Source organism: Gavialis gangeticus, unplaced genomic scaffold, assembly GCF_001723915.1.
Source record: "Gavialis gangeticus isolate Ggan-Ray unplaced genomic scaffold, GavGan_comp1, whole genome shotgun sequence".
Taxonomy (NCBI): Eukaryota; Metazoa; Chordata; order Crocodylia; family Gavialidae; genus Gavialis; species Gavialis gangeticus.
This window is the reverse complement of record NW_017729024.1, coordinates 156,362,988-156,378,779: the sequence shown is the minus strand read 5'-3', so window position 1 is coordinate 156,378,779 and position 15,792 is coordinate 156,362,988. Positions and strand designations below refer to the sequence as shown.

General features: G+C 42.4%; 1 protein-coding gene across 3 annotated transcripts in view; it reads right to left on the bottom strand.

The window, feature by feature from the left end:
- The window catches only part of FYB (FYN binding protein), a 94,181-nt gene that overhangs the window by 37,826 nt on the left and 40,563 nt on the right, over positions 1–15,792 (bottom strand). For all 3 annotated transcript variants that reach the window (XM_019517933.1, XM_019517935.1, XM_019517934.1), the window contains exons 3-6: positions 7,308–7,500; positions 5,379–5,428; positions 1,764–1,783; positions 932–978 (exon numbers count right to left, since the gene is read on the bottom strand). In XM_019517933.1, the coding sequence (XP_019373478.1) occupies positions 932–978; positions 1,764–1,783; positions 5,379–5,428; positions 7,308–7,500 (310 nt within the window). The remainder of the gene's footprint in view (positions 1–931; positions 979–1,763; positions 1,784–5,378; positions 5,429–7,307; positions 7,501–15,792) is intronic.

Below are 15,792 nucleotides of genomic sequence, written 5' to 3'. Positions count from 1 at the left end.
CATCCTGGCACTTAACCCCCCCCCCCAACCCCTGTGCTCACCAGCTCCCACCAGGCGGGGGGGAGGGGGCAGTGTGTGATCCCCACTGCCCCCCACTGCACTGCACTTTGTGGAGGGGACTCTGCCATGAGCCCCCAGAGGCCTCAGTGGCTGCTTCAGTATCTGGTGAATGTGGGACTTTTTTTTAAAGCACCAGGATGCTGGGACAGGGCAGGACAGCCATTGATGGGGCTGGGAAAGTGGGTGGGGGTCAGAGGGCACTCACAGGGGCTGAGGCAGCAGGCAGGGGATGGGGCCTGGTGAGGGTCTCCCTATGATCCTCTTCCCTCTCCTCCAGCCCCACTCCCTCCCACCCCCTACTTACTAGAGACTGCCCAAATCTCTGAATCGCTTCCTAATCTCTTCCAAATCAATTTGGAGGTTTTGAATCAATTCGGACCTTTTTACTGGTCTCCTGATTTCAATTTCAGAGAGGCATGAGCTTTCATAGATGACAGCGTACTGGGTCAGAAACTACAGATCTGCCCTGCAGGTATGAAGATGATTTCATACCCTGAGAACTGTCAATCCAGTAGCTCTCATGAGCATTAAATAGATTCACTTAGAAAACAACACTAACAAAAGTATTCAACTGGTATACAGGTTGGGTTTTTTTTTTCTTTTCAGGCAATAATTCTGTGCAGCAAGTGAGGCTTCTTCAAAATTGTAGCAATAACATGACTTAATTTTCAGACAGACCTCCAACTTTATCAGACATAGATGAGGAGCAAGCCTGTTAACTATATGACATGTTTTCATTAGGGAAAATGAGCAAGATAGATCACAGCAGGGATGGCAGTGCAGACAGATGAAGCATATTTCTTAGGAATCTGTTTCTTCCCTTTGTAACAAAGACACAATTGCTTATAGTTGCATACGTTAGATTGGCTACCTCATGTCATTTATGTCTTCATACGTCTCTCCATCGCTTTCTTGATCCTGTAAGAAAAAATGATAGTGCTTCAGTCTTCAACAGCCCAAAGATTCTGAAATTGCACAGAGAAATAGACATACCAGTTGTATTTGACAGCTGGTTTACAGCTAATTTAAGCAACCATTTGCAGATTCATGTAACCCTTTTGAATTCATATTACTAAATTGTTCAGACCCATCTTCTTCTGTAATGACTATGACCATAAAAAAATCAAACTCAGGATCCTTCCCATCTAGGAAGGGCCCCATAGTAAACATATTCATTGTTCTGAATTGAATCTCTCTGTTCTAACTTTAGTTCTGGAAACACTGCATCTCAGATGGGGCTGCATGGAAGAGACCACCAAGTTAAGAAATCAATATATCAGTGGGGAATTGAGGAGTGCAAAGCTATTTTAAGGACTAAAATGGGACTCAGATCAGTTCTATTTACTGGAAACCTTCAGCAAGCTACCTAGGCCCTTATTCAGCCAGGTACTTAAAGTCAATGGGACAACACATGATTCAGTACCTTTCTAAAATAGAGCCAATATCTCTGGAAAATTTCACTGAAATGAAATGTCAGTGGAAAATGGAAATGGAAGCTTTTATGAATTTTTTGGTTTCTGGCCAGTTTTAATAATTACTTCCAGTTCTGTTCTCAGTTCACCCACTTTTATTGCTGTCCTCTACAGTAAGAGGTTCCACAATTTGTTAGCAATACACTGAAGTTATTCTGCAATAAGCTTTTCTGTTACAGTGATGTATTAAAAACAATATGTTCTTAGTATAGTATGAAGGATAACACTTACCCCATCTGGATTTCCATGACCTGAATGACCAAAAGTGTAAACAAACTGTTAATTTCTTTGATAGGGAAAATTTCTCATCCTGATGTTAGCTATTTAGGCACATGTACAGCTATAATGACGGCAGCATTAAATATAGCAATATAACAAATCCTAGTTCAGTGGGGAGAAGAATGCAAAGCCTTTGGGATAAACAGAGCTTCTCAGTAGTGTACACAATAAACTTCTACAAGTGTCTGGTCTAAGTACTTTCCCATCATCTGCCACAATGTCAATTACATAATATTTTTCAAAACCCAGAACATTCCTATTAACAATTTTTGAAGACTATGTACTTTTCCCTCATAATGATTTTCAAAGCTTATATACTTATAGATAAGGCAGATAGTTAAAGACATTATGGTTAGGGACAGACATTACATATAAACTGGTTTAAATGATCAGAAACTGGTTTAAACCTGTAACAGAACAGAAGCTCAGTGCACATAAACCAGTTTGAAAATGGCTGAAACTGGTTTGAGATAAGCCTGGTTGAATGTAGTATCAGACTTAACTGATTTGGGTCAAACTGGTTTATGCAATGTATGTCCCAGACCCTTTCCTGGTTTAATTTAAACCAGAGTCCCGCAGCATCCCAGCTCCTTTGCCACCTTGGGCGGGGCTGTGCTGTCTCTCCACAGCAGAGCTGGCTCCACCCCTGTGCTCCCTGGATGGACCTCTGGCAGAGACTGCAGATACAGCAGTGTCTGCCTGCCCACCCCTCTCCTCCCTCCTCCCCGCCCCACCGCTTAAGCAGAGATTCCCCTCTCCCACAGCAGAGACTGTAGCCAGCATGTGGTATGCTAGCTAATGCTGAGAGGTGTCTGTGTAAGGCAGACAGGACAGTGTTTGCTTAGGGTTTTTTGGAGCTAAAAGAACTTGAACTAACAAGAGAGGCTTTTGTTTTCTTGACAGGCTGATAAACATTATGTTACTCCCTGTGTAACTCCCTGCTGTGTAAGTAAAAGCTGTGTAACTCCCTGCTGGCTCTGCTGCTGGTCAGAAGCAGCAAGGTGGGGGCAGGGAGGGAACCCTTCCTAATCAGAGCATCCTGCCAGACCCTGACCATGCCCCACCCCAGCTTAGCATTATGGGAGGGAAGGGAGGGCTTCTCTAGTGCCCCCCAGCTTCTAGCCTGCAATTCCTCAGTCCAGAAGGGATGTCTGTTCAGTTACAAACCAGTTCAGCCTAGCTGGGTTAGACTAGCCTGCAAAGATTGAATCAAATCAGGCTCAGGCTTTTTGAATGTCTGTCCCTAGCCTGTAACATTACATTATCTACATAGATATAACTTGCCACTAACTTTTCTGGGACTAACAAGGATTACAGTACTCCTGCACTTTCCTATCCAAGCCGCTTGTGCTATGGGCTGCAGGGCAAGAAGTTATACACAGTGGTTACTTCTCCTCTACTTTTCAGGCAGGTGTGAGGAAGTAGAGATAAGGCCAAGTTTCAACTCTTCCCCTCACTGTGCAGGTGTGTGGGAGGGGGAAGAGACTGGGCAGAAAATTCAATTCCAGTTTTGTACACACTGTGCAGCTAAGCTGGCCAGCACACTACATGATGCACACTGTGTCTGGTACATTATACGTCCTTCCTAAGAGCCCAGAAGGCAGACAGTGACTCAGTGGGCATGTCTAATAGGCCTGTGCAAAGCAACTAGTATTCACTTCGGATTCAGATTCAGCTGATTCGGGACAGTGATTCGATTTGGTGGTTCAAATCACTGTCCTGAATCAATTTGGCTGAATCTGCTTAGCAGATTTGGCTGCTGCTGAATCTCTGAATCACCTAGGCCAGGCCCATCCCCTGCCTGCTCTCGCCACCTGGCAATGGCTGCCCCACCCGCCTTAGCTCCTGGCACTTTGAAAAAAAAATCGCCGACTCATCAGGTGCTGCCAGGCAGGGGGGCAATCCCTGCTGCCCTCCACTGCCCCACACTGCATGGGGAAGCTTTGCATGAGCTCCCCCACTCTGCTGTCCCAGCCCCCCCATGGCTGCCCCGCCCACTGCAGCTCTGGCCCTTTAAGAAAAAAAACCTGAGAAAACCCCCAGACTCACCATTCCTGCTGATGGGGGGTGATCCCCGCTGCCCCATGCTGCATGGGGGACTCTTCCATGAGCCCCCCAAAGCCCTGAGAGCTCTGCAGGAGTGGTGAGTCCCAGGGTTTGTCTCAGTTGTTTTTTTTAAAGTGCCAGAGTTGGGCTTGGCAGGGCAGCCATGGGGGGCCTGGGAGAGCGGGGGGCTTGGGGGGCATGTGCAGAGCCCCCCATGCAGCAGGGATCGCCCCCCTGCCCGGCAGCACCCAGTGAATTGGGGCTTTTTTTTCCCCAAGTGCTGGGAGCTGAGGTGGGCAGCCATGGGGGAGCTGGAGGAGTGGGCAGGGGCTGGGGGTTGGCAGGGGTCCCCCCCCATGTTCCCCTCCCCTCTTCCAGCCCCCCTCCCCTACTTACCAGCTCCAAGTCCAGCTACAGCTCCCTGCTGCAGCCACCGGGGACTGTCCAAACTAATTCAAAGTTCTCTAAATCTTTTCTGAAGATTCAGAGATTTTCAAATCAATTCAGACCTTTTAATTGGTCCCCTGATTCAGTTTGGATTCAGAGATTCGGCCACCGAATCAGGCCGAAACTACTTTGAATCAAAGCACGACCTGAAGCTTTGTATAACCCTAATGTCTACATGAGATGCTTACTGGTTACCTAATTAGCTCTGCAGTAAATGTCTCTGTGTCTACACATGCAGAACTATTAGGATGGAGTAAACTAATTCACTACACTGTGGGTTAGTACTTGTAAATACAAGTACTATCCTGAGGCAGAGTTTTTTACTCTGCAGCAATGCACATGTAAATGCTGATGTGGCTGGCTGGGGCACAAGGGTGCTTCAGTACAGGGACTGCCTGCTAGCTAGCCTTACACTGGAGCACCGTTGTGCCCCAGCCAACCCCTTTGCATCATGCTGAGCTGGGTTCGAGAAGCACTGGGCTGGCATGCTGACCCCATGGATCCCCTGCCAGCTGGGGCTACTCTGACCCAGTTCAACCTGCTACACAATCATGAGTGCATGTTCAAATGCAGTGCCTGGGAGCAATAAACTCTGGCACAATATGCAGCAGAGTTTATTGTTGTGCATTAATAACATGTATAGGCATGCTCAGTGAGTCACGGTCCCCTTTCTGGCTGCTCCTGTAGAGCACAAATGTAGGGTGTCCTTTGCTTTGGGCATATCTTGATTAAATATCTTGATTTAGTTAATCAAGGTTGCATGTTTCTTCAGAACACACTAACTTGGAATCTGAAAGACTAGCATTTGTTATGGAACAGATTTTACAATCTGGTAATTTATCAGGCCAAACATTTTCTAAGACAAAACTACTGAGGCATTCAAAGAGCTCTCTAATGCAAACTGGCTGTCAAATTAGTAATGGAGACATTAGTATTATTGTAGAACTTCCTCTACTCAATAATATTGATTGCAATGCAATAACACCATAAATAACAATGCTAGTTATTTTTCTTATAAATACAAGGTACTTAATTCTCACATTGTTGTTATTAATTAAAATGCACTCCTCTTACCCTCTGACCCAAATTCAACATCATCATAGCTTTGCTCATTGTCTGGAGCTCTGTAAATATGAAAGAAAAACATACGATAACTGAGAAAGTGATCCCTATGCTTGTACCTTAACTTGTACCTTACCATAACGTAGCTACGTGCTTGACTGCATGTGTCAGTTATTTGGGACAATGACTGGATAGTATGTTGATCCCTGCACAGTTTTAAGTACAGTGAATAATCATGCTCAATTATGATCCTATTTTTTGTACAGTAGCATCTCTGTATCAAATATAACAACAGTAATAAATAAGCCAGAAGCACTTAGGTACCATGGTAATGCATGTGGTATAAGAACTGTAGTGTGGCAGACAGACAGGTGGATAGCCAAAATACATAGACTTTGTTGGACTCTTTGGAACATGAATCATCCCTGCAGGTGCAGCCTTCTCACAGGATGCATGAAATAGAGCACTGCATATTTGCATGACACATTAAAGACAAATATCAGACTTGTTCTTTGCCTTGAGGAGTTCAAAGTCTAAATTAAGACATAACATGACAACCAATGGCAGAAACCTTGGAAGAAGGTTAGGAATGAGATACAGCAGTTGGCCTTGATGGTGGCTAGGTCAATAATAGATGCATATCAGAAGTTCTGGTGAGCTGAGAAAATGTTAGTTAGGGATTTTTAGTACTGTTTAAGGGAGGATTGGGCCTCATGGACAAATTATAATTTCAGAAGATATTTGAGAGAACAGAGTTATTTTAGGAAGGAGTTTTCAAGCATATAGATCTGAAAAGCAGCAAGAGGGAATGAGGAAATAAGCATGTGGTTATGTGTGTACATGAAACAGAAGGTGTGAAGAAAGAAGACAGCACAGAAGCATGCTGGTGCTAAGTTTTTCAGGTCCCTCAGGCAATATGGAGAAACTTTAGTCATAAGCAGCAAACGGGGAAATGTAGACAAAGGTTTATTTCTAGGAATATGGAGGCAGTAGGACCAACTGTAGCTTAGCCAGCTGGCCATGAGATGGCGGACTTGATGCAATTTAATGTTGACACTTTGTTAGCCACTTCTACTTGGGTTCATGAGGCTTTCTGTCAGACCATGCCTCAAGTTCAAGTAGAGCAGGATATTTTGAATAACAAAATATCATGGGCTGAGTGGCAAAGCAGAAGCAACTTGGATGTCTGATATGTTCTCTATGTCTGATATGCACAATGTTGCTCATGGCAACATTTCTCATTTTTTAATACTGAACCTGCTTTCAGTCACTCTTCACTTTAGACATACAAATCTTCAAATCTTTGGCAGACAGCAGGTATCCAAATTGCAAGCCAAATTTGAAGGGAGGGTGAAAAGAGGAGGCTGGTTGATAAGGGAAGCTTCAAAATTACAGCTAGGAGCCAGGTTCTGCTTTCACGTTTGAAGTCTCTGACAATCTATCAGCTCTTCAGCTTGGCAGAGCTGTTTCCTGCAAGGTCTGGTATGTGCTGTGAACCTGTGACTCTCTGCCAGCAGTCAAGTGAGCTGGGAAGAGGATCTCAGCTGCTGCTGTTTGAACACTGTTACTTTTTACAAAGGAGACAGGAGGCACCTGCCCTTTCCTGCTCTGTAATATTGGGTGGGGGGAATAGAGGGAAGGTGCTTTCTCCCACCATTTACAGAGTGGAAAGGAGGGAGCTGATTGCATATTTTGGGGGGCTGGCCAAAATCAGTTGAGTAACATCCCTTAGTAGCTAGGACCTAGTCCTGCTTCTGGGCCCACATAAAGAGTTTTTGTCACTTTAATAGCAACCCTGGCAAAAAGAGCAGCTCAGTCCGAGAGATCAGATCCTGAGGTGTCTGAGAGCTTGCTGCTCTGTGAGTGCACTGATCTTTGACACTGCACACAAACTGCTCAGCCTCAACAGAATGTACATGAAAAAAAGATTTCAATACTTACGTTGTCTCAGTGCTGGCTTTGATGTTTCTAGGAGGTAGACTGGGGACTGGCAGTGCCTGGGCTGATGGGTGGGAAGCTGGAGGAGGAGGGGGCAGCACTGGTGTCGGTGTTACCGAATGTGGTGGTGGAAGTGCAGGCGGGGACAGCGCTGCTGATGGTGCAAACACCTGCTTACAAAGTTCTTTATTAGGGCCTGAAACAAGAAATTGAAGAGAAGCAATTTATCCAGCAAGCTCCTCAATGTGAGGTGGAGGTAAAACATTTTTCCTTTGGAAAAAAAATATTGGTATAAAACACTAATAGGCTTCACTCCCCAGGAGGAATACTAGTTATTCCAACTATAATCTGCATATTGCCTAATAATGCAGTGAGACAGATTCCCTGGCCAGAAGAGGTTCCTGCCTAATCAGGCTTTGGAAATCCATTTGCCCACTCATCAGGAGGCCACAGGAACCATTAGAATTTAGCTGTCATTGGTTAAGCCTTGAATTCTACGTCATTATATTTGCAAGATAAACTCCCACGTGTAAAAGAAGCATAGATGGATGGATCTTGTGATCACAGTTGCTCATAGCTTTATCCTACTGCAGCCAAATGAAAGTAAGAATATGTGATCCATTTAGAAGTGAAAGTGTTAAGGGATGTTTCCATTTTAGCTATGGGTATTTCAGTCACTAGTTGTGGCTAGGTGATGAGAAATGGAAGCGTGATAGATAAGACACGGACACTGCACTACAGCTCTACAAGGTATTAAGAAACCTCAGGAAGAACTCTGTACCACATACAGGCCTCTTAGATATGAACTTTACATTTGGTAAGTGTGGAAGAGATTGTCGTTCAAGAGCTGAGCTCTACAGCTATATCAGTTAGGACAGGGATATATAAGGATTTTAGGTGCAGTATGGAGAAATGCAGAGACATTAATTTCTGTAGCTTTCCATTAACTTGAGGCAGTGTTTAAAGGCTGGCAGGGGAGAAAAAAGAGACATTCCAGAGGAGTTTCAAAATTACCCAGGGGTCATAGATCTTTTTAGACCTATAAACTCAAATAACTACAATAACTATGCAAGAAGTTAAAATGGTAGGAGTTAGCCTTCTAGAATTGGCAGCTATATGAACAAACTGTCAGTATAAAGGTGCACACCTGAACAGCCATGGAGATCTCTCACCCCTTTTTTTTTATTTTTAGACAAGTGCGGTGAAACAGGCTTAAAAACAAAGATGAAACGAGGTATCAGACCACAGAAGGGAGTCATCTGAAAGTGTTTCTTGAATGTGTTGCAGCAAGATATCATGAAGCTCAATTCATAATTAATGTACAAGCCTCAATAAAAAAACATAGCAGCAAGTTATTCTGTTCCTCTGAGCATTCACATTCAAAGAAATTATGTAAACAAACCCACATGCATCCATTACCTGGATGGATATTTGTTAAAACTAGAATTTTTTAGTGTCCATCTGGAGATGGAAAGCTACACCAAAAGAACAGAATGCCTGGGATGGGGAAAAAAGATTTTGGGAAAAGTTCAGCAAAAGTAAACTTGGGAGAGGAGAGAGCAAGCAGAATTCATAGCTGTTTCCCTGACGACAATCTAGAGTAATCCTTTGGTCTCCAGTGAATATGCCATAGACACAGATCTATGTAGCAAAGATCTGGTCGGAGAAAAAATATCCAAAGAAATTTGTAAATGCCGGGGAAAGCAAAGTGATTTGAACACACGGAAAATATGGCTCATCTGTACTTACTACATGCAGTCAAATCAAAAGTAACTACAACTACTGACAGTGCTTCAAATGACAATCTTCAAATGAAATTCAGTATGGCAAATCTATTGTAGCTTCGCTTCTTTGTGAAATATTAACAATGAATATTTATAATGAGTCAGTAAAACATGCATGGCATTTGAAAACCTCTCTCTTTTAAAGGACATTTTTGTTGTATTATCATAGCCCCTAAGCCTAGCATCTTGTCATGGATCAGGTCTAGAGCACTGCTTGGTACTAAGCAAACAGAACAACGAGACGGCCCATTCCACAGAGGGCTTACAGTATAAGAGAGAGAGAACACATAGATACAGACAGAGAGGTGGTATAAAGAAGTCAGTAAGACAATACTGGTCAGTACAGTCAGTAAGAACACACCAACTATGATGTGCTCATAGTTACTATAAGCACTGATAGAACCCTTATAGTTAAATAGTCTAATACTTGCTATTATACAACCTTGTTTGCATTACTTTACTGTAATTATTTGGATTGAAATTTTCCATGACACCTGTTTACCACCTTCTACATTTTTAAACCAGAGTTACAGCAAAAAGTGGTCACTTTTGAGAATAAAATTAGGGGGAAATATTTTGTTATGCTCATGATAACAAAATCTTACAGTTATTCCATCAAGAAGCAGGGCCACTTGCCCTGCTCTGGGGCTTGGCACTTGGCAGGGAATTTGCTCCAGCCTCCTGGATGTGCTTTTTGCTGTTCCCATGAAAACTATTCAAATCCAGCCAAGTGGTAAGTCTCCAATTAATTTAAAGTTGTACACTGTAGCCTTACAGAGAGCTTGGCAGCTAACTTCTCTAGAGATTTCATCTTCACTGAATATTCTCCCTCCCCGAAAACCTACAGTGGGGGCCAACCTTTTTGGCAGGCATACATAAATTAGCCTTGTACCTTCCCTACATGAATCCTCTTGCTCTTTGTTGCTCTTTCTGCTTCCTGACCTGTGCTCTGTTTGATCTCCTGCTCTGCATTTTGCTTCCTGCCCTATCTGCTGTTCCCACCCTGACTTGCTTCTTGCCCCCTCCCCGAACTGCTGTGTGCCATACGCAGAAGCTGCGTGTGCCACACGGACCACTGGTTGGCCACTCCAGACCTAAAACATGTTAAGACTGAAAATGAACCTTTGCAGAGCAACTGAGAATGCTCCATTTCAGGCTAGGAAGGCCCAGAATAAAATACTGCCTGCAATTCCTCTTTCCACGTGTTGGAGGGTGTTATGGCACCAGACCCCTGTCTCTCCTTTTGTTCTTCATTCTCCCCTAAGCAAAGCATTTGACCATCTAATCTGACTTTCTGTATAGAATAGGACAGTACATTTCACCCAGTTAGGTCTGCATGCAGCTGAATAACTAGAATTTGGCTAGAACATAATTTGGGCTTTAGCTAGCATACATCTCCCAAGGAGGCATGTGAGTTTTGATCTGAAAATATTAAGAGACAGAAAATAACCCATTTGATAGTTTGTCTCAATGATTAATCATTCTCACTGTTATAAATTTATGCCTAATTTCTACTTTGAATTTGAATTCAGTTTGAATTCAGCCTCCAGGCACTGATTCTTCTTATGCCTTTCTCCACTGCATTAAAGGGTCCGTTAGTACCCAATACAGTCCATCCATGAAGGTACTTGGACAGTGTAATCAAGTCACGGTTTCTGATAAATTAAACAGATTGAACATGTTCAGGCTCTTATTTTAAAGTGTCTTTTTCAGCCCAGAAATAATTTCTGTAGCTCCTTTCTACATCTTCTCAAATTTTTCAATAACTTTTTTTAAAGAATATAAACATCAGTCTCACTAACACCATACACAGTGGTAAAATCATATTCCTACTCCTCTGTTTATCTATCCAAAGATCACATCATAGCTTTCCGCTACAGCACTTCACTGGGAGCTGCTTTTGAGTTGTTTGTCTATAATCCCTAGCTCTTTTCTAAAATGATTGCTTTCCAGATAGGGTACTTAATTCTCAGGTATGGTGCTCCTCTTTCAGTACTTTATATTCATGTATTAAAACATTTTGTTGAATGGGCCCAGCTCACCAAGCAATCTACATCTTTCTGCATGATAGTCTTGTACCCATTCTTATCTACAATTGCACCAATCACAATTTTTTCAGTAGTTAACTTATCTTTTCTGGTAGATCATAGACAATAATGTTGAAAAATATCAGATCTAATGCAAAGATCTGTGTAGTTACTTTTCTCAAATTATGCTGTAGACTTATCAAAAATGAAACCAAGATTATTTGAGAAAACCTATTGTTCACAAACCCACATTGACTAGCATTCATCTCAAGTCTGTAAGTTTTACCAACTGAATCACAATAACATTTCCATTATTTAACATTATTTCAGACACTTTATTTCTGCATTATACATCTGTAAAATACATCATGCCATTTCCCTCCTAATTTTTAATTCACTTTGGGAACATTTTTCTTTGTACAGTGAATGTGAAGAGTTAGATGCTTAGGATTGGGATTCACAAAATCCAAGCTGCTGAGTGACACAGCTAAGCCACCCAACAGGACACTGGAGACAAAGATACATTTGAAATCCTACCTGCTAAAGCGCAGCCCTGATTTAGAGGCTGGCATTTACAATCTGAAACACTTTTCTGGATTTAAGGAAATCCTGAGTCTCAGGCCCCTCTGAGTTTGAGAAAATTCAAATCTGCCATCTCTCACCTCCCATCAGGATACAGGCAAGGCTAGATTAGAGGCATATTTCACAAATCCTGTTAAAGCAAATCCTCTTGTAACCAGAAGAGCAAAATTTATGGGGCCTGCCAGACAGTCAGCAAGAGGGATAATGATTTTTCATCCGAGTGATAAAAGCGTTCCCTTGGAACAGGGAAGTGTCTTGGGTTCTGGTGTCTGCAGCCGACACTTTATCCAAGTACTCTTTTTTGCAAAATATGTATGTAGTGTTGGGAGCAGGGGTCAGGACCCAGCACTCCCTTCCTCAAATGGGCTCCAAAGCCATCCTCTCCCTTCCTTACTTTCTCCAGCCCAGCATATATCGCCCTCTTGGCTTCAACGAGAAAGATGGGGAAAATGGAGTGATGTATTTTCCAGCTTCAGCATTTTTAGCTAGAAGGCAAACGGGGACTGTAAATACCCATGAGATTATTATGCAACCTTCTAACATAGAAAAACATTGATTTTTTTAAAGAATTTAGATGATTATTCATTATCTTGCATAATTCTTATTTAACTCCCTCTTTCTTTTTTATAGTGTTTGAGGCCTGACAGAAAATGGAAGCACATTATTATTTCATAATTTGGATCACTTTAACCCCTCCTCCTCCCCAAGGGTCCTCTTAATTTCTCTCTAGAATAGCAAATGTTATAGGACCTTCAAAGTAATTTTTCTTTCTCTTCTCTGTTGTTTCTGTTATGACCGCTCCCTCTAGCGTAATTCTCTGCTGCTTTAACTATTGGCAGAGGATCAGTGTGGCACAAAGTCAATGTAATGGGCTAGAGGATCTATCTAGCTAATACTATCTTAAAGAGGGTTTTTTGGACAGTAGTAGCAGGGAGTTTATATATTTTAAAAGGTCATCAGGAACTCACATGCAATTAAGACCCAACACAACTTTCCAAATTGCCCAGTCCTCAGTTTCTTGGTATTTTAAAACAAAACCACCTTATGTCATATAAAACAAATCCTCCCAATTTAGTATGTCATTCACTCCTGCATCTCCCACAGGGCCAATCTTAGCTATCTCACCAAAGAGTTTAGGGCAGGGTAGGCCTTATGCATCAGAGCCAACCTGAACTGAAGCCTCTGTGTAACAGCAGCTGCTGAAATCAGCAGACATTGACCTTTTTCAGGATGTTCCTGAGACAGGGATGTAAAGACTAGTCTTCAGCACCACTTCTGTGCATCAGACCTTGTATGTGATGCACCCCCCCCCTCTCCTCTCTCCTTTGACTCATGATACTGCTAAGGTATGGAGGAAGCAGGAGTATGGCTCTGTTAACTATGCACCAAGAAAAAGCTGGGCTGGCCATCCCAAGTAGTAGTCACAGGCATCCACAGAGTGGAGCAAGAGCAAGTGTGTAACCTAGGTTTATAAAAGGTTCAAAAATAGAAAAAAGTTTTAGAAAACTGAACCCCGCCTTTCTCACATGTGGAATTTCAACAAGTTCTGCTGTGAATTTGTTGATGCCTGGTCTTTTATTTCATTGCTTTCAGGAGCCTCCACATTCTCTTAATAATCTTATGTATATTTGACTCATTCTCAACCTCTTCCTATCTTCCCTGCATACACTTCTAGTTAAAGTGTTCTTTCAAAACGGATTCATCCAAGCAACCGTTATTCAAACATTCACTTAACTTTTCTCCCTCAAGTTTTGCTCTTCTGAAAGGCTAGCCCCTGCCTGAGAAACACAAAATGCCTTCTCCTTTTCCTAAAACAGAAGACTTGAGGATGAGGAAAACTTCCCAGGAGGCACCAACAAATTCACAGCAGAACTTGCTGAGATTCTATATTTGAGAAAGCTGGGGTTCACACTTTATGAAGTTTTCTAAAAAATGTTTCCTATTTTTGAAACTTTTATGAACCTGGTCAAAAGATTTTGAGTTCTGAAATTAAAATGTTAAAAAAGGGAAGAGGTTTCAGCCACTACTGTCTCCTTGTGTAACATTTCCCACACCACAATTTTTTCCATCTGACTTTTCATTCTATACATTACAAATATATCTACCTTGAGAAGAGCCAGATACTATAGACATGGAAACTATAGAGGATAACAGAAAATGTAACTAGAACAGTGGTTCTCAATCTCTTTTAGACATGAGACCCCTCTCATAAGTCTGAGAATTGTACAGCACCCCATCTCAAAAAAGGATTTATTTATTATATTGCTTACCTCCTCACACAGGGACTGGGCAGGAATGAGTCTGTGCTTACCTCCATGTACCCCAGGACACATTTCAAAGGATTTCACAGATCTCTAGTTGAGAATAACTGTACTAGAGGATATATAAAACTCTTGATACGCTAGGTATGAAAAGAAGGCTGGTATATGGATGGTAGTTACAATTTCTCACGTTTATCAGACATTTTCTTTCAACAACAGAGAAAATACATTGAGGCCATTTTTTGGATGAAGACAGTGCATTCCATTTTCACTGATTATAATTCTGTAGGTTTTAATAATCCTTTAAAGCAATTCACAAAAATTCTTAAACTTGTTCATGCCTCCATTGCATTTTAAAAACTCCTGCTGTTACATTTTGCATATGTCGCACTTTTCAGTTTTGCTGAAAACCATTTCACAGACTGAATGCCACCAATACCTGCAAGGCTTGCAAACTTCTCTGGGGTTTAAAAAGAGCACCTCCGCAGCTCAGGTTTTAAAGAAGTTGCAGCAATGCAACTAAGCACCCACTTCCTACTTTAGTTATGGTTTGCAAAGCACTCTTTTCTTCTCGGCTTCCCTCTCTCTCTCTCGTTACTTTAGCTACAGATCTGTTATTCTAGGTTTCACATTGAGACTCTTTTAGAAGCACCCGAAGTAAGTAACTGTGCTCCCAGCATTGCTGAAGCTCAGTCCTTTTGATCAGTATTGTTGCTGCTATCAGTTATGCTATCAAAGACAAGGATGACAATTATTCTAAGTGTTGATCATATCCACTACAGGGAAAGTTGAAGAATATTTATATTATGCTCCTCTATTCTTGCATGCTATACATTTTCCAAACTTGTTTTTATCTAGGCATAAGGACTAGGGACAGAAGTTACATATAAACCAGTAAACCTGTTTAGAAACCAGTTTAAACCTGTAACAGACCAAAAGTTCAGCACAGATAAACTGGCTTCAAAATGGCTGATCCCGGTTTAAGATAAACTTAGAGATGGATGTAGTATCAGATGTAACCGATTCAAGTTAAACCAGTCTATGAAACTTCTGTCTTAGATCTTCTCTCAACTCAAATTATGCCCCAGTTCCCCAGCATCCCAGGATGCATTGGGGCCCTCCACTAACCTCCCTGCAATTACCCTCACCCCCTTCCTCCCTGCAGCTGGGCACACCAGGGCTAGGGGGATTGCAAACTGGTCTGGGGAGACGCATTAGGTTCCTCCTATGGCCAGACTCCCAGCTCTGGGGGCCCACACTGGAAGGGGACTCTTTCCCCCTTGGGGGCAGGCTGGGAGGTATGCTATAGTGCCCCCTCCTTCTGGCCTGGGTCTGTGCAGGCCTCCACCTGCCTTTGTCAATTGAAAACCGGTTCATTATCAGTTCAGTCTATGCAGCTTAGAGCAACCAGCAAAGATTTAATTGATTCTGCCTTGGTCTTTTTGACTCACTGTATTTAGTCAAGCAGGCTAGGGAGTGCCACCACGAAGCAAGGCATGACTGCTCTGTATGCTCTAAACCCTGACATTGATGTAATAAATAAGTGCCATTACTCTCTATCTTGGCCATACTTAGTCTGTGCCCAGGGTCAATGTGTGTGGAGCAGGCGTGCTGTGCTGTGTTCACTGTAGAGGTCCCTAGCATGAACTGGAAGTTGTATGCGCATATCAGCAAAGACATAGACATATAGGTGTAAGGGTAATGTTTTTAAACTAGTGTTTCAAAAAATGTTTTCAATGTTTTGAAATTAGTCATGCTGCAATGTTTCAAACTAGACATGATGCAATGTTTGCCAACTAGTCAGCATCTGAATCTACCTTTGGAGTCAAAAAAC